The following is a 21,516-nucleotide window of genomic DNA, read 5'->3' as shown; positions in this document are numbered from 1 at the left end:
ACTGAGAGAGGAATAAGGGTCTCGAGGCCCAGACACACCACAATGAAAGTGGAATAAAGGTCTCTAGGCTCACACACACCACAATGAGAGTGGAATAAGGGTCTCTAGGCCCAGACACACCACTATGAGAGTGGAATAAGGGTCTCTAGGCCCATACACAGCACACTGAGAGTGGAATAAGGGTCTCTAGGCCTAGACACACCACAATGAGAGTGGAATAAGGGTCTCTAGGCCCAGACACACCACAATGAAAGTGGAATAAGGGTCTCTAGGCCCAGACACACCACACTGAGAGCATACCTCCCAACCGTCCCGGATCCAGTGGGACTGTCACAATTTTGACAAGTATGTCCCGCACTGGTTGGGAGGTGTGCAATGTATCAGCCGGTCATCCCTGCACCCGCAGAGCCTTAGGCTACTTTCACACTAGCGTCATGCACTGCACGTCACAATGCGTCGTTTAGGAGAAAAAACGCATCCTGCAAAATGGCTTGCAGGATGCGTTTTTTCTCCATTGACTAACATTAGCGACGCATTGCGACGCTTTGCCACACGTCGCAACCGTCGTGTTGTGGCGGACCGTCGGCAGCAAAAAACGTTACATGTAACGTTTTTTGCTGCGTTGTGTCCGCCATTTCTGACCACGCATGTGTAAGAGGGTGGTGCTGTTATGGACAATAAGAAACACGCTGTCACTTTAAGAGGCTGCATCACCTTGTCTGGTGTGATGGTATGTTCTGCTGTTCTCCCCTGCTCTTATGTTTGCTATGAACTGGTCGGGGCTGTGTGCAGGGGTGGAGCTGAAGCAGCGTGTGGAGGGAAAGTTTCAGAGGGAACTGAGAGAACTTTGTGCTGTTCTGTCTGCAAGGAAGAGTCGTTGGCTGCAAGAAAGATTACACAGCTTGAGATGAACTGCGTTTGTTAAATAGACTTTCCCGGTTACAGCAAAGGGTGGCTGTTCTGTTCTGGTTTGTGAAGCCACGAAGATACTGAGAAGGGGACTTACGGTTTCCAGGAGCATTCCTAGGATCCAGAAGCAAGGAGAAGACCACGCTTTGCAGAGCTGACAGGAATCCGTGCGCACCACCGTTTTGGACTTCGGGGGCCTCCTGGGACTGTACCTGTGTCCCCAACATCACCGTGAGTTTGTTCCTGTTAGGTGCACCTGTTAGGGCCTAGTGCAGGCTTCAGTAGTTAGAGCACGGTAGCCGTGTGGCCTGCGTAGTAAAGGCCAGGGAGGTTATATGCAGAGTAGCATCGATATTTGTCTTATTGTGTAAAGTTGCTTGTGAGACAGATTCTGAGTTTGCAATTGTTGAAGCACTGTGCTATTTTACAGACAAGATAACTCATGTGCATTATCTTTTGCTATTGTAAACCCCTGTTTGCACCTTCCTTGTCCCTTCCATTCCCTGTCTCCCAATAAATCTATCCTTTGTTGTTTGCACCTCATCTTGTGTACAGTAGTCTTCCTGCACCGTGGTGGTCCCCCGACCATCGCTTCACATGCGCGGCCGAAACTCCGCCCCCACCTCCCCACAACTCACAATGGGGCAGCGGATGCGCTGGAAAAACGCATCCGCTGCCCCCGTTGTGCGGCGAATGCACAGTATGCGTCGGTGCGCCGCAACGTCGCATTGCGATGTGCAGTGCACGACGCTAGTGTGAAAGTAGCCTTACACCACATATTGGCTGCTCTGTGCGCACAGGACCTGTGATGAGGTCACAGGAGGGGAGGAGTCAGGGGTCACATGATCGGGACCTCCGTGGATTGCAGGATTCGGCTGTGGTGCTGGTTGCCAACTTGCCATGGTGCTGCTGGATGAGGTAAGCAAGCTGCCGTGTGTGGGGTCAGGAGGTGTTTACAGTGTGGATGTAGCAGAGCCATGTGTGTACGAGGTCAGGTGTATGGAGCGGAGCCGTGTGTGTATGAGGTGTATGGAGTGAAGCCGTGTGTGTATGAGGTGTATGGAGCGGAGCTAAATGTGTACAAGGTTTATGGAGCAGAGCTGAATGTGTATGAAGTGTATGGAGCGGAGCTGAATGTGTACGAGGTGTACGGAGCGGAGCCGTGTGTGTATGAGGTGTATGGAGCGGAGCCGTGTGTGTATGAGGTGTACGAAGCGGAGCCGCATGTGTACGAGGTGTACGGAGCGGAGCCATGTGTGCAAAGTGTACGGAGCACAGCCGCATGTGTAGGAGTAGCTATGTGTGGCTATTATACGGTACGAAGTATCATGTGCGGCCAATATACAGTATGGAGCATCATGTGCGGTCATTATACAGTATGGAGCATCATGTGCGGTCATTATACAGTATGGAGCATCATGTGCAGTCATTATACACTATGGAGCATCATGTGTGGCCATTATACAGTATGGAGCATCATGTGCGGTCATTATACAGTATAGAGCATCATGTGCGGCCATTATACAGTATGGAGCATCATGTGGAGTCATTATACAGAATGGAGCATCATGTGTGGCCATTATACAGTATGGAGCATCATGTGCGGTCATTATACAGTATGGAGCATCATGTGCAGCCAATATACAGTATGGAGCAAGATGTGCGGTCATTATACAGTATGGAGCATTATGTGCAGCCAATATACAGTATGGAGCATCATGTGCAGTCATTATACAGTATGGAGCATCATGTGTGGCCATTATACAGTATGGAGCATCATGTGCGGTCATTATACAGTATGGAGCATCATGTGCAGCCAATATACAGTATGGAGCATAATGTGCAGCCAATATACAGTATGGAGCATCATGTGCAGTAGTTATACAGTATGGAGCATCATGTGCAATCATACAGTATGGAGCATCATGTGAACTCATACAGTATGGAGCTTCATGTGCAGTAATTATACAGTATGGAGCATCATGTGCGGTCATTATACAGTATGGAGCATCATGTAGGTCATTATACAGTATGGAGCATCATGTGCGGTCATTATACAGTATGGAGCATCATGTGTGGCCATTATACAGTATGGAGCATCATGTGCGGTCATTATACAGTATGGAGCATCATGTACAGCCAATATACAGTATGGAGCCTCATATGCAGTCATTATACAGTATGGAGCATCATGTGCAGTAATTATACAGTATGGAGCATCATGTGGGGCCATTATACAGTATGGAGCACTGTGTGGCCATTATACAGTATTGAGAATCATGAGGTGTACGAAGCGGAGCCGCATGTGTACGAGGTGTATGGAGCTGAGCGTGTGTACGGAGCGGAGCCATGTGTGCAAAGTGTACGGAGCACAGCCGCATGTGTAGGAGTAGCTATGTGTGGCTATTATACGGTACGAAGTATCATGTGCGGCCAATATACAGTATGGAGCATCATGTGCGGTCATTAAACAGTATGGAGCATCATGTGCGGTCATTATACAGTATGGAGCATAATGTGCAGTCATTATACAGTATGGAGCATCGTGTGGCCATTATACAGTATGGAGCATCATGTGGGGCCATTATACAGTATGGAGCATCATGTGCAGTCATTATACAGTATGGAGCATCATGTGTGGTCATTAAACAGTATGGAGCATCATGTACGGTCATTATACAGTATGGAGCATCATGTACGGTCATTATACAGTATGGAGCATCATGTGCAGTCATTATACAGTATGGAGCATCATGTGTGGCCATTATACAGTATGGAGCATCATGTACGGTCATGATACAGTATAGAGCATCATGTACAGCCAATATACAGTATGGAGCATCATGTGCAGTCATTATACAGTATGGAGCATCATGTGTGGTCATTATACAGTATGGAGCATCATGTGCGGTCATTATACAGTATGGAGCATCATGTGGGGCCAATATACAGTATGGAACATCATCTGCGGTCATTATACAGTATGGAGCATCATGTGCAGTCATTATACAGTATGGAGCATCATGTGGAGTCATTATACAGAATGGAGCATCATGTGTGGCCATTATACAGTATGGAGCATCATGTGCGGTCATTATACAGTATGGAGCATCATGTGCAGCCAATATACAGTATGGAGCATCATGTGCGGTCATTATACAGTATGGAGCATTATGTGCAGCCAATATACAGTATGGAGCATCATGTGCAGTCATTATACAGTATGGAGCATCATGTGTGGCCATTATACAGTATGGAGCATCATGTGCGGTCATTATACAGTATGGAGCATCATGTGCAGCCAATATACAGTATGGAGCATAATGTGCAGCCAATATACAGTATGGAGCATCATGTGCAGTAATTATACAGTATGGAGCATCATGTGGGGCCATTATACAGTATGGAGCACTGTGTGGCCATTATACAGTATTGAGAATCATGAGGTGTACGAAGCGGAGCCGCATGTGTACGAGGTGTATGGAGCGGAGCGTGTGTACGGAGCGGAGCCATGTGTGCAAAGTGTACGGAGCACAGCCGCATGTGTAGGAGTAGCTATGTGTGGCTATTATACGGTACGAAGTATCATGTGCGGCCAATATACAGTATGGAGCATCATGTGCGGTCATTAAACAGTATGGAGCATCATGTGCGGTCATTATACAGTATGGAGCATAATGTGCAGTCATTATACAGTATGGAGCATCATGTGTGGCCATTATACAGTATGGAGCATCATGTGGGGCCATTATACAGTATGGAGCATCATGTGCAGTCATTATACAGTATGGAGCATCATGTGTGGTCATTAAACAGTATGGAGCATCATCTACGGTCATTATACAGTATGGAGCATCATGTGCAGTCATTATACAGTATGGAGCATCATGTGTGGCCATTATACAGTATGGAGCATCATGTACGGTCATGATACAGTATAGAGCATCATGTGCAGCCAATATACAGTATGGAGCATCATGTGCAGTCATTATACAGTATGGAGCATTATGTGCAGTCATTATACAGTATGGAGCATCATGTGCGGTCATTATACAGTATGGAGCATCATGTGCAGTCATTATACAGTATGGAGCATCATGTGAACTTATTATACAGTATGGAGCTTCATGTACAACCATTATACAGTATGGAGCATCATGTACGACTATTATACAGTATGGAGCATCATGTGCGGTCTTTATACAGTATGGAGCATCATGTGTGGCCATTATACAGTATGGAGCATCATGTGCGGTCATTATACAGTATGGAGCATCATGTACAGCCAATATACAGTATGGAGCCTCATATGCAGTCATTATACAGTATGGAGCATTATACAGTATGGAGCATCATGTGCAGTAATTATACAGTATGGAGCATCATGTGGGGCCATTATACAGTATGGAGCACTGTGTGGCCATTATACAGTATTGAGAATCATGTGTGGCCATTATACAGTATGGAGCACTGTGTGGCCATATTTTTTTGTTTATAATTATCCTTTATGAAACAGTGTGATCAGCAGTGCTAAATGGGTGTAGTTGGGACGTGGATATGGGTGTGACTAGTTATGAATGGGTGTGGTCAGAGGCGTGGCCTAAAATTTGCCGCGGCGCGTGTTGCGCACCACAAACTTTGTTCCTCTTTCCCATCTTCAAAAGTTGGGAGGTATGCTGAGAGTGGAATAAGGGTCTCTAGTCCCAGACACACCACAGTGAGAGTGGAATAAGGGTCTCTAGGCAGCACGGTGGCACAGTGGTTAGCACAGCAGCCTTGCAGCGCTGGAGTCCTGGGTTCAAACCCCACCAAGGACAACATCTGCAAAGAGTTTGTATGTTCTCCCCGTGTTTGCGTGGGTTTCCTCCGGGTTCTCCGGTTTCCTTCCACATTCCAAAGACATACTGATAGGGAATTTAGATTGTGAGCTCCATCGGGGACAGCGATGATAATGTGTGTAAAGCGCTACGGAATATGTTAGCGCTATATAAAAATAAAGATTATTATTATTATTATAATGAGAGTAGAATTATTGTTAGCACAGTGGAATGACAACTCCTAAGAACAGAATCCGTACTCTGGGACTAGGGATGATGAACCGAACCTGGAGAACCTGGAGAAGTAAACTGGGCCCAGAGACCTTTGTTGAAATCCATTCTGCATTTTCTTTGCTGCCTGTGTTGTGCTGTATTGTATTTCAATGGAGCCCATGGAAGTCAATGACAATCACCCGGCAGCTAATTATTTGCAGATGTGTAAAGATTGTTTAATAAACATAAGTTATTATTGTTAATAGAACTCCTTAATAAACTGTTCTTAATAAACTTGTCGGTAGTTTTTTATGTGGGCAATTTTTGCCGACGTTCTTCTGTGCTGCAGAGCATCTCACCTATAATTCTATACTATTCTCTGTTCTGCAGAGCATCTCACGTATACCTGCATACTATCCCCCTGTCCTACAGAGCATTTAACCTATAGATCTTTGCTATTCTCCATCCTGCAGAGCATCTCACCTATAATTCTATATTATTCTTCTGCCCTGCAGAGCATCTCACGTATACCTGCATAATATTCCCCTGTCCTGCAGAGCCTTTAACCTATATCTCTTTGCTATTCTCTATCCTGCAGAGCTTCTCACCTATAATTCTATATTATTCTTCTGCCCTGCAGAGCATCTCACCTATAATTCTATATTATTCTTCTGCCCTGCAGAGCATCTCACGTATACCTGCATACTATCCCCCTGTCCTGGAGCATTTAACCTATAGGTCTTTGCTATTCTCTGTGCTGCAGAGCATCTCACCTATAATTATATATTATTCTTCTGCCCTGCAGCGCATCTCATGTATACATGCATATACTATCCCACTGTCCTACAGAGCATTTAACCTATAATTCAGCTTGTGGGCAATTTTCTGTGGGCATTCTTCACCTTGCACCTCAAATATCATGGATCTGAAACTTTGTGAGGCTGCAATTGGCAATTTTCCGTGTGGGCAATTTTCCGTGTGGGCAATTTTCCATGTGGACAATTTTCCTGTGGGCATTTGTCCTGTGGGTAATATTCCATGTGGGCAATTTTCCTGTGGGCATTTTTCCTGTGGGCATTTTTCTGGTCACCCTTCTCGTCACTTTCCCATGACTTTTGATAAATCTCCTTTCAACAAAATGGAGCAAGCTTTAACAGATGAGTAAATGAAAGTTTAGCGATGGGTATGTGCACACGTAGAGTATTTACATCAGATTTTTTTGCGTAAAAAATCAGAGCATTGGCAAGAAAAACGCTGTTTAAAATAGGTGCTTTTTTATGTGTTTTTTTTTACTTATTGAGTTGAACTGGCGAAAAATAACGCAAAAACTCTAAGGGTATGTGCACACGTAGAAAGGAGCTCTGCGGATTTTTCCGCAGCGGATTTTAGAAATCCGCAGGTAAAAGGCACTGCATTTTCCCTGCGGATTTACTGCGGTTTTTGTGCGGATTCCACCTGCGGTTTTACATCTGCAGATTCCTATTATGGAGCAGGTGTAAACCGCTGCGGAATCTGCACAAAGAATTGACATGCTGCGGAATGTAACCCACAGCGTTTCCGCGCGTTTTTTTCCGCAGCATGGGCACAGTGGATTACGGTTTCCATAGGTTTACAATGTACTGTAAACGCATAGAAAGCTGCTGTGGACCCGCAGCTGCAGATCCACTGCGGATCCACAGCAAAATCTGCAATGTGTGCACATAACCTAAAAGAATCGACATTGTGCAGAATGTAAACAAGTCCTAAACCCTCAGTAAACCACACAGTTCTAATTGTATAGCAGCGCCATAAAAATCACTAATTATCACAATTGATCCATGAAACAGGACCTCTAGAAAAATGCTGCCATCGTTATTTTATAAAATAAGTCATACAATGCCTAAATAATACAACACCGTCCACACATAAGACTACCATATAGTGCGCTCACAATACTTATTCATTGCCCAAATAAAACATATAGGGCCTGATTTACTATTGCTTTTGCGCCTTTATTGTCCAATATTCGTTTTTTTCGCCTGTTTATTTGCACCTTTTTAACCCCTTAACGGCCAGAGGTATTTTTGTTTTTGCATTTTCGGTTTTCCTCCCCTTCTTCCCAGAGCCATAACTTTTTATTCTTTTTAAAATGGCCTTGTGATGGCTTGTTTTTTTGCGGGACGAGTTATTGTTTTGAACGACACCATTGCTTTTAACATATTGTGTGCTAGAAAACAATTCCAAGTGCAGTGAAATTGCAAAAAAAGCGCAATCCCACACTTGTTTTTGTTTGGCTTTTTTGCTAGGTTCACTAAATGCTTAAACTGACCTGCCATTATGATTCTCCAGGTCATTACGAGTTCACAGACACCAAACATGTCTAGGTTCTTTTTATTTAAGTGGTGAAAAAAATTCCAAAGTTTGTTAATAAAAAAAGAATTGCACCATATTCTGATACCCGTAGTGTCTCCATTTTTCGTGATCTCGGGTTGGGTGAGGGCTTATGTTTTGTGTGCCGAGCTGACATTTTTAATCATACCATTTTAGTACAGACACGTTCTTTTGATCAAGACTTCAAAGAAAAAAGAAAGGGCGCCACAATGGATGGTGAAAAAATAAAAACTCACATTTATTCTGCCTTCTGTAGCGACGTTTTGGTCAACAGACCTTTATCAACCACCAAGTTCTTTTGATCATTGACCAAAAAAACCTGTAATTCTGGTGATTTTTCTCGCTAGGCCGTTTAACAATCGGGTTAATTCTTTTTTTATTGATCGGGCGATTCTGAATGCAGCGATACCAAATATGTGTAGGTTTGATTTTTTTTATTGTTTTATTTTGAATGGGGAGAAAGGGGGTGATTTAAACTTTTATATATTTTTTTAAAACATTTTTTTTACTTTTTGCATGCTTCAATAGCCTCCTTGGGAAACTAGAAGCTGAAGTTGTCTGATCAGCTCTGCTACATACAGGCGATGATCAGATTGCCTTCATGTAGCAGAATTGCTGACTTGCTATAAGCGCCGACAGCTGGGTGGTGCTCGTAGCAATCTGGCTATGACAACCATAGAGGTCTGCTGGAGACCTCTGGTTGTCATGCTGACCCATCGATGACCTGCGATCAAGTGACGGGGTCACTGATGGGCGGGTTTAGTGATGCGCGGCCATTGTAGGTACATGTCAGCTGTATATATCAGCTGTCATGTGCTCGGAAAGGTGCGGGTTCAGCGCTGGAGCCCGCACGAAACAGGGGGAGTCTGACATCGGTATACTATTACGCCCGATGTTGGAAAGGGGTTAAAGTCTCCTTTATACGTGTTCTCTTGGGTTATATATGCTCAGGGTGGGATTTGTTGTTTTCAGATGTTTTTTCTTATTCATCAATTGCAAGTTTTTTAGGTTATGTGCCCACGATCAGGAATAGTAGCATTTTGGACTCAGCGTATTTTTGCTGCGTCCAAAATTCATTCTAAATACCGCACTTGTCAAAATCCGCAGCAGAGGCTAGCATCTATGCTACAGAAATTGACATGCTGTGGCTCGTCAGCCCGCACCGCAGGGGAGTTTATGCATCATTAAATAGAAGCACAGTGGGCATGCGTCCTATCCCCTGGAGAGATTTATGTATGTATCTGTAAATTTTACACAGATTTTTAGTGGATTGTGTGACTTTTTGCTCTAAAAATGGTAAAAGACAAAAATGAAGAATTTGAGGCAAAAAACATCAACAAACACCACAAGGCAAAAAAAAATAAAGCAAAATGATGAACCAGGCCTTAATTGTCACATAGCACCACCCAGCAAGGTCATCTCTTGAAACAATTTCCACATACAGTACAGCTCCCTAGTCATTGTAGTGAAGTCCCTCTGCTACGTGGGGGATTTCCAGACTATTAGCTTAGGCTACGTTCACATTTGCGTTGTGCGCCGCTGCGTTGGCGACGCAACGCACAACGCAAATAAAAATGCACCAAAACGCACGCAAAAATGCTGCGTTTTGCGACGCATGCGTCCTTTTTTGGCAAAATTTGGACGCAAGAAAAATGCAACTTGTTGCGTTTTCTGCGCCCGACGCTTGCAGCAAAAAAAAACGCATGCGTCGCACAACGCAGCACAACGCATGTCCATGCGTCCCCCATGTTAAATATAGGGGCGCATGATGCATGCGTCGCCGCTGCGTCGCCCGACGCAAACACGCAAAACGCTAATGTGAACGTAGCCTTACTACAGGGCCAGGCAACAAGTAAGGAACTCTCTAGAAGATAGTAGAGTCTTCCTAATACAGCCACTGACCATTCTAATGTTTCCTAAGGGGGAGGGAGCCGATAAGACATCCAGCAGCTGTTCCTAAAAATAGTAGGACTTTTAGTTGTGGTCACAAGAGCTGTATGGGCAGTCCCTCATCTACAACAGGAGCTGAACCATCTTTTAGGAGCATTTCGCAGGACTACCATGAGGTAAGGACGGATCGAAGGCGGTCATCGTTGTCATCATGGGGTCAGGGATGAACGCTGTGATGTCCTCGGCGATTATTCTTCTCATTCTGGTCATGGAATATTTTTGTGCCCGGTTTATGAAAGCTATATTAGATGAGATAAAACATATTATAAAATAGGTTTTACTGAAAAGTCCCCATATCATTCAAACATGGAAAGCGAAGAAATGCTGCTTCTCCTTACTCACCTACAGAGGTTTATCTCCTGGCCGTATTACCCACATTGGACAATATAGAATTATTGAACACAGTCTCAAAAATTTTTTTTCGCAAAAAAGCGTCAAAACAACACTTCACTACACACTCCCACTCAAATGTATATTAAAACATGATAAGTTTTTACTGAATATCACTAAAAAAATAAGAAATAAAATGCAGAATCAAGCTGCTGGAACCACACAAAACAAGAACACAATGGAGAAGGGATGCATAGTCAGTGCCAATCACACATTATATTACAGGTATGGTACAAATAAAGTTTCAGATGTTACATAAAACAAGTGTATATATGTATGTATATATATATATATATATATATATATATATATATATATATATATATATATATATATAAAATATAGTAAATAAATTAGCCTGACAAAACAGATCTATATGCAAAAAATAATCATGAAATAATGTACTCTCTATGTCAAGTGTCACGTGCAATTAGCTGCCTTATATTATATAAAAAAGCTGACAAATGCTTCAAGTGAAAAAAAAGTGCCTAGTGCATTGTGCAAAATGTGAGCAGCATATATATTCAAAATGAGAGGTAGTAGAAAATGATGCCAAAGTCTGCAGACACTAACTTGTGGCTTTAAGCATAAGTGCTAAATGTTACTGTGAACGCAGATACTACCACTAAGGCCGGCTTCACACTCAGCGTATGAAAATACGGTCCGTATATTACGGCCGTAATACGCTGAAAAGTCCCGAAAATAGTGGTCCGTAGCTCCTCCGTAGGCAGGGTGTTTCAGCGTATTTTGCGCATGGCATCCTCCGTATGTAATCCGTATGTCATCCGTACTGCGTGTTTTTATCGCAGGCTTGCAAAACCGACATACGGCTATACAAGGGATCCATGTGTAAAAAAAAAAACAAAAAACATATATACTGTTATATATATATATATATATATATATATATATATATATATGTCAGTAGACACATATATGTATATATATTACGGTAATATTTCATCCAGCGCGATATAGCAGAAAGCTGTCTAGCGCTGGAAGAAATATTAATATATATATATATATATATATATATATATATATATATATGTGTCTCACTGACATATATATATATATATATATATATATACCTATTCTATGTGTACACATTTATTCTACTGTAAGCTGTCAGTGTGATTTTACTGTACACCGCACTGAATTACCGGCTTTTCTCGCTAACACCGCTGCGTATTTCTCGCAAGTCACACTGCTGGTCCGTGTGTAATCCGTATTTTTGTGGCTTCCATAGACTTTCATTGACGTTTTATTTGCGCAATACGGTGACAAACGCAGCATGCTGCGATTTTCTACGGCCGTAGAAAGCCGTATAATACTGATCAGTTTAATACGGCAGATAGGAGCAGGGGCATAGAGAATAATTGTGCCGTATGTTTTGCGAGTTTTACGGACGTAGTTTCTGCGCTCTTACGTCCGTAAAACTCGCAAGTGTGAAGCCGGCCTAAGTGAAGTAACTGAAACAAAAGGAGTCATACCTAAATGTAAATTCATGTAGAGGTCCCAAACGAGCAGAGTGTTCTCACCCCGACAGCGCCGTTTCGCAAATGCTTCCCCTATGGTATTACCATACCTGTAATATAGTATGTGATTGGCACTGACCATGCGTCCCTTCTCCATTGTGTTCTTGTTTTGTGTGGTTCCAGCAGCTTGATTCTGCATTTTATTTATTATTTTTTTAGTGATATTCAATAAAAACGTATCATGTTTTAATATACATTTGCATTTATCGTCTTCCTCCACTTCATTTGAGTGGGAGTGTGCAGTGAAGAATTGGACAATATAGGTATGTTGTTTCTTTAGGCACAGTTTGGCTATACTCATGTTCCTCATCTAAATGATTTTACAATACCAATGATTACCACAGTTTATGATAATTACAATTGACACTACTGTACTTCAAGAAAATGACATGTAATGCCATAGAAAGACATTGATGAAAATGTCCAGATTATGGGAACTAAAGATTCAGAAACAAACTTTTATCAGTCTGCCAAAGAATATCTGGGGCGAAGCTTCATGCCAGAGACATACTGCTAATAAAAATTTAGGGGCTAACTTGGACTGACCCACAGGAGAACAGGAGAATACTCCGGTGGGCCGTGCTGCAAGAGTGGGCCACCACCCACTCTTATGAGCAGTACTTGGCACAATACACTTGATTCACTAGTGTACAAACAAAAACAGCATATTATTCATTAAACAATCTACCCAATTTATGGTTATATAAATTTGTGAATGAGGATAATGTTACATTTGCATGCAGTTGAAAAATGGAGCCCTGGACCCTGGAGTTGGTTACTGGTGGGCCCTTAGCAAACCAGTCCAAAACTGCAGGTTTACTTGCATGGATCCCACAACCTTAAATGGGTTGTCCAGGATTTCAGACATTTATGACCTATCTTAACCCCTTTCTGACCTCGGACGGGATAGTATGTCCGAGGTCAGAACCCCCGCTTTGATGCGGGCTCCGGCAGTGAGCCTGCATCAAAGCCTGGACATGTCAGCTGTTTTGAACAGCTGACATGTGTCCGCAATAGCGATGGGTTGGAATCGCGATCCACCCGCCGCTATTAACTAGTTAAATGCCGCTGTCAAACGACGGCGGCATTTACCCGGCGCTTCCGGCCATCGAGCCGGAAATGAGCGAATCGCCGACCCCCGTCACATGATCAGGGGTCAGCGATGCATCTGCATAGTAACCATAGAGGTCCTTGAGACCCCTATGGTTGCTGATGCTGGATTGCTGTGAGCGCCACCCTGTGGTCGGTGCTCATAGCAATGCAGAAATTCAGCTACATATGAGCGATCTGATGATCGCTCCCATGTAGCTGAGCTGATCGAGTTGTGCCAGCTTCTAGCCTCTCATGGAGGCTATTAAAGCATGGCAAAAGTAAAAAAAAAAAGTAAAAAAATGTGAAAAAAATAAAAAAAATATAAAAGTTTAAATCACCCCCCTTTCGCCCCATTCAAAATAAAACAATAAAAAAAAAATCAAACCTACACATATTTAGTATCGCCGCGTTCAGAATCGCCCGATCTATCAATAAAAAAAAAGGATTAACCTGATCGCTAAATGGCGTAACGAGAAAAGAATTAGAAATGCCAGAATTACTTTTTTTGGTCGCCGCGACATTGCATTAAAATAGATATCTGCACAAAAGTGGTATCAATAAAAACGTCAGCTCAGCACGCAAAAAATAAGCCCTCAACCGACCACAGATCAGGAAAAATGGAAACGCTAAGGGTATCGGAAAATGTCGCAATTTTTTTTTTTTTTTTAGCAACGTTTGGAATTTTTTTTACCACATAGATAAAAGAGAACCTAGACATGTTTGGTGTCTATGAACTCATAATGTGCAAACTTGAAAAAACGAAATTTGAACTGCATTACTGCACTAGAAATATGAAAAATGAGAGCTTTTAGCGCACAAAAATGGCCAATTTTATGTGTACCTCGTAGCCACGTTAAGGCATCTCTCTTATACGAGGTCCTACGTTTGACCTACCTCACTGAGAATAAACGTCTCCATCTGAATGGGTACATGTAAAAACCTCTTCTTGGACTCAAATTCTCTCTCTATGTGGAGGGGTATTGGACCTACTATAATTAAAACACCTGAAGCTAGGAGGCGGGGAGTGCACGATCAGAAGGCTAGAGAATACATTTCAAAAACCTGACCTGCACATCCAAACATAGACTGAGTGTGAACAGGTGCTGAACCCAGAGTCGCCAACTCGTATATAGTTAAATAAATAGGGCAGCACACTGCAGCGCCAAAACATGCAAACTTGAAAAAACGAAATTTGAACTGCATTACTGCACTAGAAATATGAAAAATTTGAGTCCAAGAAGAGGTTTTTACATGTACCCATTCAGATGGAGACGTTTATTCTCAGTGAGGTAGGTCAAACGTAGGACCTCGTATAAGAGAGATGCCTTAACGTGGCTACGAGGTACACATAAAATTGGCCATTTTTGTGCGCTAAAAGCTCTCATTTTTCATATTTCTAGTGCAGTAATGCAGTTCAAATTTCGTTTTTTCAAGTTTGCATGTTTTGGCGCTGCAGTGTGCTGCCCTATTTATTTAACTATATACGAGTTGGCGACTCTGGGTTCAGCACCTGTTCACACTCAGTCTATGTTTGGATGTGCAGGTCAGGTTTTTGAAATATATGAACTCATAATGACCTGGAGAATCATAATAGCAGGAAAGTTTTAGCATTTACTGAACCTAGTAAAAAAGCCAAACAAAAAACAAGTGTGGGATTGCACTTTTTTTGCAATTTCACCACACTTGGAATTTTTTTCCCATTTTCTAGTACAAGAATGGTAAAACCAATGATGTCTTTCAAAAGTACAACTCGTTTTGCAAAAAATAAACCCTCACATGGCCATATTGACGGAAAAATAAAAAAGTTATGGCTTTGGGAAGGAGGGGAGCGAAAAACGAACACGGAAAAACGGAAAATCCCAAGGTCATGAAGGGGTTAATGATAGGACATCAATGTTTATCACTGGGGATGCAAGACCCAATACCCCCACTGATCAACTGTTCCAACTGCCAGCAGCCGAAACTGCTCAGTTGTGGAACTGCACAGCACAGCTCTATCAACTGCACATCCGCCACCTATTCAAATCAATAGGGCCATCAATGTTAAAGTCCCGGACAACTCCTTTAAAGGAGTAATACCATTGAGTATATTTATGGCCTACCTACAGGAGATGCCATAAATGTAGAATAGATGTGGATCCTACTAATTGGACAAACATCTACGTCAAGAACAGGGCCTTAGGGCAGTCTCACACGTCCAGATAATTCCGGTACCGGAAAAATCGGTACCGGAATTATCCGTGTCCGTGTGCCATTGCGTTTCTGTGGCACATCAGTGTGGCACACGTGCGGCACACGTGTGCTGCCAGTGTACCCACTGGGTACCACACGCACCATGCAGGAGACAGCGCTAAAGTTTAGCGCTGTCCCCTGCATCTAGTGCTGAAGCCGCAATTCATATCTTCCCTGCAGCAGCGTTTGCTGTAGAGAAGATATGAATAATCGTGTTTAAAATAAAGATCCATGACCCCACCCCCCTCCCACCCCCTGTGCGCCCCCCCGCTGTTATTAAAATACTCACCCGGCTCCCTCGCTGGCTGGCGCTGCTTCCTGTCCTGTCCTGGCCGCATCTTCTACTGTATGAGCGGTCACGTGGGGCCGCTCATTTACAGTAATGAATATGCGGAGCCACTGTCGTGTGAAACCGGCCTTAAAGGGAACCTGTCACCCCGAAAATCCGGGGTGAGGTAATCCCACCGGCATCAGGGGCTTATCTACAGCATTCTCTAATGCTGTAGATAAGCCCCCGATGTAACCTGAAAAGGGAGAAAAAGACGTTATATTATACTCACCCAGGGGCGGTCCCGCTGCTGGTCAGGTCGGATGGGCGTCTCCGGTCCGCTGCGGCGCCTCCTATCTTCTTTCCATGACGTCCTCTTCTGATCTTCAGCAACGGCTCCGGCGCAGGCGTACTTTGCTCTGCCCTGTTGAGGGCAGACAAAGCACTGCAGTGCGCAGGCGCCGGGCCTCTGACCTTTCCGGCGCCTGCGCACTGCAGTACTATCCTCTGCCCTCAACAGCGCAGAGCAAAGTACGCCTGCGCCGGAGCCGTGGCTGAAGATCAGAAGAGGACGTCATGGAAAGAAGATAGGAGGCGCCACAGCGGACCGGAGACGCCCATCCGACCTGACCAGCAGCGGGACCGCCCCTGGGTAAGTATAATATAACGTCTTTTTCTCCCTTTTCAGGTTACATCGGGGGCTTATCTACAGCATTACAGAATGCTGTAGATAAGCCCCTGATGCCGGTGGGATTACCTCACCCCGGATTTTCGGGGTGACAGGTTCCCTTTAATGTGTGCTGCTGGCAGTAGAGAGATGGGTGGAATTCGCTTTCATTTCTATGGCAATTCTGACTATCTCTCTGCTGAAAGCAGTGCACAACAGGGTCCAGTTCTCAAACAGATGGAGCTTGCATTATTGGTAAGATCTACATTTATTATACATTTATAGCATAGCCTGTGGACACGCCATATATGTACATGATGGGATTATATCTTTGAACCCCCTACCACATATCTTAGAGACATCTACAGTAAAGAAAAACTTGGACGAAGGTCTAGTCTTCAGCTGGATTTCCTGCATGCCGCTGTATAGATAAGGCTGAATAAGGTTGGAGCTGCATCTGGCCGTACAGTACAGTTTATATGCTGGGAAAGGATCTGACCAGGCCATAAACCACATGGAGTGCCCTCTGGTATACATTTTCTGATTTGTGTCTCAGCGGCACTGAGCAGTGTAGTTGACCACATAACTATGCCTTCACCCGCAAGCATTCTTTAGGATGTTTCTGACGTGCCCGAATACATTGTGAACCTAGCAAGCTTTAGGCTGGATTCACACATGGTTCCCGAGAAAGGCACAGAAGAACCTCACATGATTAACTGTGAAATACTATAATTTCATGGTAAGTACAGGTGACATACTCCACCCATAATCCATGTGTTTACCTTTACTTCAAATTCAGTTTGGGGTAAACTATGTGCAGTTTTGCCGTTCAACAATTGGCCACCCCGCAGATTAAAATCAGCTGATTCCACAAAGAATAGGATTCACTAATCTAAGGTCAGGTACAGACGGCTGTAGGCCGAGACAATCATACTGATACACAAATGAAGTTTTGATCAAACTCTGATCAGTGGAGAGCATAATGTGATCCAATTCTCTCAGATCACATCATCTCCATCTTCTCCATTCTGTCAATGTGCAGAAATCGGTCAGCCTAGTACAGTCCAACGTTGTCCAGACAATCATTGACATGCATGGCCGAGTGTGATCCAAATATTTGATCAAACTCCAGCATGCAGCAATTTTTTTTTTCCTTGGACAGACTCTGAGAAATACAGTATATCGGACATGTTCACGGCCCTATACACTAACATTGGTCAGAGTATGATCCAACCTTTGTCATATCGCACTCGGACCAAAAACTACGCTAGTCTGCACCTGTTCTCATGTGTGTGGTGGCCTCCTGATTGTTGTCCATCGGCAGATGTGAGAGCACGGATGGGGCATTCTGAATGCCGGATAGTATTCTTCTAACATCAGATAAGCCATGCCCGCCTCTCCGCATTCAACTTTTCAAATCTACATATTGAGTCCAATTTCCATAAAGCACCATGTTCTGCTAAAAACAGAGGTTGTTTTCACGACATATGGCAGCTCTTCCACATTTGAAGGAGAGTCATTTTCACATGGGATAGCAGCAATGCAATATTACACCTGTGATATCCTTGTCTGGTTTCTGGGTGTCTTTTACTGATCTCATGTGTTGATATAATGTATTAGTTTTTTTTGTAAAGTCCTAATATATTGCATGTACTTTTTTTAAGGCAACCAGCTAAAGTTCTTTGGTATGACCGAGCGAAGTACGTGTTTCTGGAATTCTGTGTTGAGAACAGCCAAAATGTAAAGGTGGACATAGAAGACCATAAGGTCATTTTCAGGTGGGTGATAGATAGATAGATAGATAGATAGATAGATAGATAGATAGATAGATAGATAAAATATTCAATTAATAATGAAAATAGCAACAGTTATGAAATTAGTTTTTATTTAGGTGCATATATTATAAAAGCAAAAGTGTGGCAAATCTACAGTACAGAGGTAGCGCTTACACTTGGGCCCACTGGTGCCTAAGGCCATGTGCAGTCAGTATTTGGTTAGTATTTTACCTCAGTATCTGTAAGCCAAAACCAGGAGTGGGACAAAGGGTACCGTCACATTTAGCGACGCTGCAGCGATCTAGACAACGATCCTGATCGCTGCAGCGTCGCTGTGTGGTCGCTGGAGAGCTGTCACACAGACAGCTCTCCAGCGACCAACTATGCGAAGTCCCCTGGTAACCAGGGTAAACATCGGGTTACTAAGCGCAGGGCTGTGCTTAGTAGCCCGATGTTTACCCTTGTTACCAGTGCTAATGTAAAAAAAAAACACTACATAGTTACATTCCGGTGTCTGTCCCACGGCGCTGTGCTTCTCTGCACTGACTGTGAGCGCCGGCTGGCCGTAAAGCACAGCGGTGATGTCACCGCTGTAATCTGCTTTACGGCCGGCCGGCGCTCACAGTCAGTGCGGGAAGCTGACGGCGAGGGGACAGACACCGGAATGTAAGTATGAAGTGTTTTTTTTTTTTTTTTTTACATTTACACTGGTAACCAGGGTAAACATCGGGTTACTAAGCGTGGCCCTGCGCTTAGTAACCCGATGTTTACCCTGGTTACCAGTGAAGACATCGCTGAATCGGCATCACACACGCCGATTCAGCGATGTCTGCAGGGAGTCCAGCGACGAAATAAAGTTCTGGACTTTCTGCTCTGACCAACGATGTCACAGCAGGATCCAGATCACTGCTGCGTGTCAAACACAACGATATCGCTAGCCAGGACGCTGCAATGTCACGGATCGCTAGCGATATCGTTGTGAAGTTGGCCAGTGTGAAGGTACCTAAAGACTGAACGTTTGAACGTGGCCTAAAGGGGTTAAAAAAAATTTCTGCCATGTCAGAAGACATCATAATTATAAATGATGCATAGGAGGTTCCAAAACTCTTTTCTCTGCACCATTTTTGACAACTCATTGGTTATAAAGTCTGTTTCAACAGTCAGATCCTTCATTGGATAACTTCTAGATAGTCAACTGGAACCAAATAGGGATTAGGTCTCATTCAGATACTTTCATGTGCGTGATCTATCCATAGTTTTCACTGGCAGATCGAGTATCCATTGTAATCTTTTACTGTTTTGCGGACGGTGTGTTTGAAAAAAAAATCATGGATTGGAATCACCCATACAAGTCTCAGTCTCATCAGTATGCAGTTTGTGTGCCGTCTATTAACATTGCGAAGGATAGGAGAAGCTTTGTAATTTATTAATGTATCCATTTGTGAAAACATTGATGAAACACTGATGGCAAAAACTGACCAAACACTGATAAAACTCGGATCCAAAACTGATGACACTCAGTGCTTTTTTACATGTGCAAAAACGGTTCGACGTCTGAATGAGGCCCTGAAGGTAATTGGGCATAGTTTCACTGCAGGCAATGTCAATCCTCCATATCAGGGACTGTAGAGTGAGGAAATAAATTCTACATAAAATAGAGGAATAACCAGATTTTCTTCTCCTTTTGCTGCACAGTTGTCTAAATGAAGATAACATTCCTATCTATAATGAGATTGTGGTGTACGACAGAATACAACCAAAGGTAAGAAGGTGCTATAACTAATGAGGGTAATAAACTTCATCTGTCCCTAGATTTCAAAATACAAACTGCATACATTTAAAAAGGTTTCCTAGACCGGATGAGGCTCATGTGCTTAATTTAATAATCCATATAAGAATGAGTATATAACCCTTTTTGACATTTTCCCTGCTAGATATTAAAATAAGCACTTTCCATTCCTTTTACTTTCAAGATGATGACATCCTAATGTTTTCCTTTTATATTGGTAAATCTGGTGACAGATCTGCTTTAAAGGAGTTTCCACTACTAGGACAACCCCTTCTTGAACTAAATGTTTGGCCGTAAGAAAATAAAAAAACCTCTATTAACCTTCCATCCTGCCGCCATTCCAGCGGTGTCTGCACTCGTGGTCCCGGGGCTCTTCTGCGGTGTTGTGACATGTGATGCTCGGCACCAATCAGCGCTGGTGTCACTGTCCCCGCATTCATATGGATTGAACATGAAGAGGAAGCCAGGGATCAGCTGCAGCCCGGATCCTAGTAGTGGACAAACACTTTAAAGCAGCACTGTGACTTTTTTTTAGTTTCATTGCTGGAGTGGTGTCACTATTGTAAGTCTCCAGTCCCCGGTAATTTACTCACCAGTCACCGTCTTCAGCTGTTCCCGACGCCGCTCCTGTTGTCTTCTGCAGGTTATGCCCTGCCAGACCATGCCAGTGTTCGCAGGGCGAGCCGGAAGTAATTTCTTAATAGAAGTCTCAGACTTACGTGTGCAATGTGAGAAACTCGCACGAGTCTCTGGCATCAATACCCGGCACTGCCGCCGGCACTCAGGAGCGGAGCGTTCAGCTGCGTGTATTTCTATGTAGCCGCACACTCCGGTCCCGAGTGCCGGCGGCAGTGCCGGGGATTGATGCGAGAGACTTACGCGAGGTTCTCGCATTGCACTCGCAAGCCTGACCCCGGCCGTACACTGAGAGCTTGTGACTGTTACCTCTGACTCAGTCAAAAGCAGAGGTCACAGCATGGCAGATCAGGAATGGAACGGTACCGATAAAAGATGAAGACGTCGGCTAACAAGTATAACACTAGGGTCAGAGAAATTACATTAGTTATACCACTCCAACAATGAAAAAAAACAAATGTGATACAATTACTTGTTTTTAAATTCATTATAATCTGTGCACATTATTAAATAGATCTCTTACACCTGAAGTGTCTTGTGAAATTATTTTGAACCCCCCCCCCCCACACACACACACACACAAAAGAATGGCTTTAAATTAGCATTTTAATGTTTTGCAAGGAGAACGAATAATTGGTGAAGAAAGGTTGAACTTGATGGACCTGCGTCTTTTTCCACGTATAACTATGTATGTAAATACAACAGGCTTATCAAGTCTAAGAGACCCATTTAGTAAATTGAATCTGTCACATGACAAACTGCATACATTATGTTCAGTGGGATTAAAGGTATGGGGCTCTCACAATATTAGGCACTTGGGGAGACACCAAGATGACCATTTGGCGATCCGATGTAGCCGAGAAGGAGAGA

The 21,516-nt window shown here is 43.5% G+C and overlaps 1 protein-coding gene across 2 annotated transcripts in view; it reads left to right on the top strand.

The window, feature by feature from the left end:
- The first annotated feature begins 1,772 nt into the window (after window positions 1-1,772).
- PTGES3L (prostaglandin E synthase 3 like) overlaps window positions 1,773-21,516 on the top strand; it is a 32,918-nt gene continuing 13,174 nt past the window's right edge. The window contains exons 1-3 of one of the 2 annotated variants that reach the window (XM_069751876.1): window positions 1,773-1,827; window positions 18,111-18,224; window positions 19,917-19,983. In XM_069751876.1, coding sequence (XP_069607977.1) covers window positions 1,823-1,827; window positions 18,111-18,224; window positions 19,917-19,983 — 186 coding nt within the window. In that variant the 5' untranslated portion in view covers window positions 1,773-1,822. Of the gene's footprint in view, window positions 1,828-10,319; window positions 10,376-18,110; window positions 18,225-19,916; window positions 19,984-21,516 lie in introns of those variants that run through there. The other variant, XM_069751875.1, reaches the window with a different exon arrangement.

Source organism: Ranitomeya imitator, chromosome 2, assembly GCF_032444005.1.
Source record: "Ranitomeya imitator isolate aRanImi1 chromosome 2, aRanImi1.pri, whole genome shotgun sequence".
NCBI lineage: Eukaryota > Metazoa > Chordata > Amphibia > Anura > Dendrobatidae > Ranitomeya > Ranitomeya imitator.
The sequence above is the reverse complement of the archived record's forward strand: the minus strand, read 5'-3'. Positions and strand labels throughout refer to the sequence as shown.